Source organism: Nanorana parkeri, unplaced genomic scaffold, assembly GCF_000935625.1.
Source record: "Nanorana parkeri isolate BGI_ZX_2015 unplaced genomic scaffold, ASM93562v1 scaffold5843, whole genome shotgun sequence".
Taxonomy (NCBI): Eukaryota; Metazoa; Chordata; class Amphibia; order Anura; family Dicroglossidae; genus Nanorana; species Nanorana parkeri.
The window spans coordinates 1-566 of NW_017312088.1; the positions used below are offsets into that span (position 1 = coordinate 1).

Genomic DNA, 566 nt, shown 5'->3' on the forward strand with positions numbered 1-566 from the left:
CCGGCCGGTGAGTGCGCCATGACGCCTTTCTACTGTTTTAAGTCCATTCCGTGTGCACCGCGTGTGTATGACCGGTGACGAGTTGTTGCGTGCGTTTGTCGTTTGTTTGGTTGGCCCGATTTCCTGATGAAGACGTCTGTAGAACGATGGAAGAACATGATCTGTATATACATGGAGTATGTTCTCTTTCCTCAGCCATCAATATCGCCAGAAGCGGGGAAGCCACGCAGAGTTCTACTTTCCTTTACCCGGGTATAAGTAGTGCCGCCGGCAATGCCATTGACGGGGTGAAAGATCAGAACTGGTGGCACGGCTTCTGCACCCTAACATATGCAGACTGGCAGCCCTGGTGGAGACTGGACCTGAAGGAGAGGCAGAGCGTCTACGTCATTGTGGTCTATGGGAGGTCGGACGGCCTTTTCTATCACATGCAGGATCTGGAGATCCGAATCGGAGATTCCCCGGACAATTCCAACCCGCTGTGAGTACCTCAGGGGCCGGGACAGGGCAGGGGCGGGACAGGGCAGGGACAGGGACAGGGACCGGCACAGGGCAGGGGCCGGAAC

At 56.2% G+C, this 566-nt stretch overlaps 1 protein-coding gene across 1 annotated transcript in view; it reads left to right on the top strand.

Annotated features, from left to right (window-relative positions):
• The first annotated feature begins 146 nt into the window (after positions 1–146).
• Positions 147–566, top strand: part of LOC108804176 (fucolectin-like) — a 3,205-nt gene continuing 2,785 nt past the window's right edge. The window contains exon 1 of the mRNA XM_018575932.1: positions 147–481. Coding sequence (XP_018431434.1) covers positions 147–481 — 335 coding nt within the window. The remainder of the gene's footprint in view (positions 482–566) is intronic.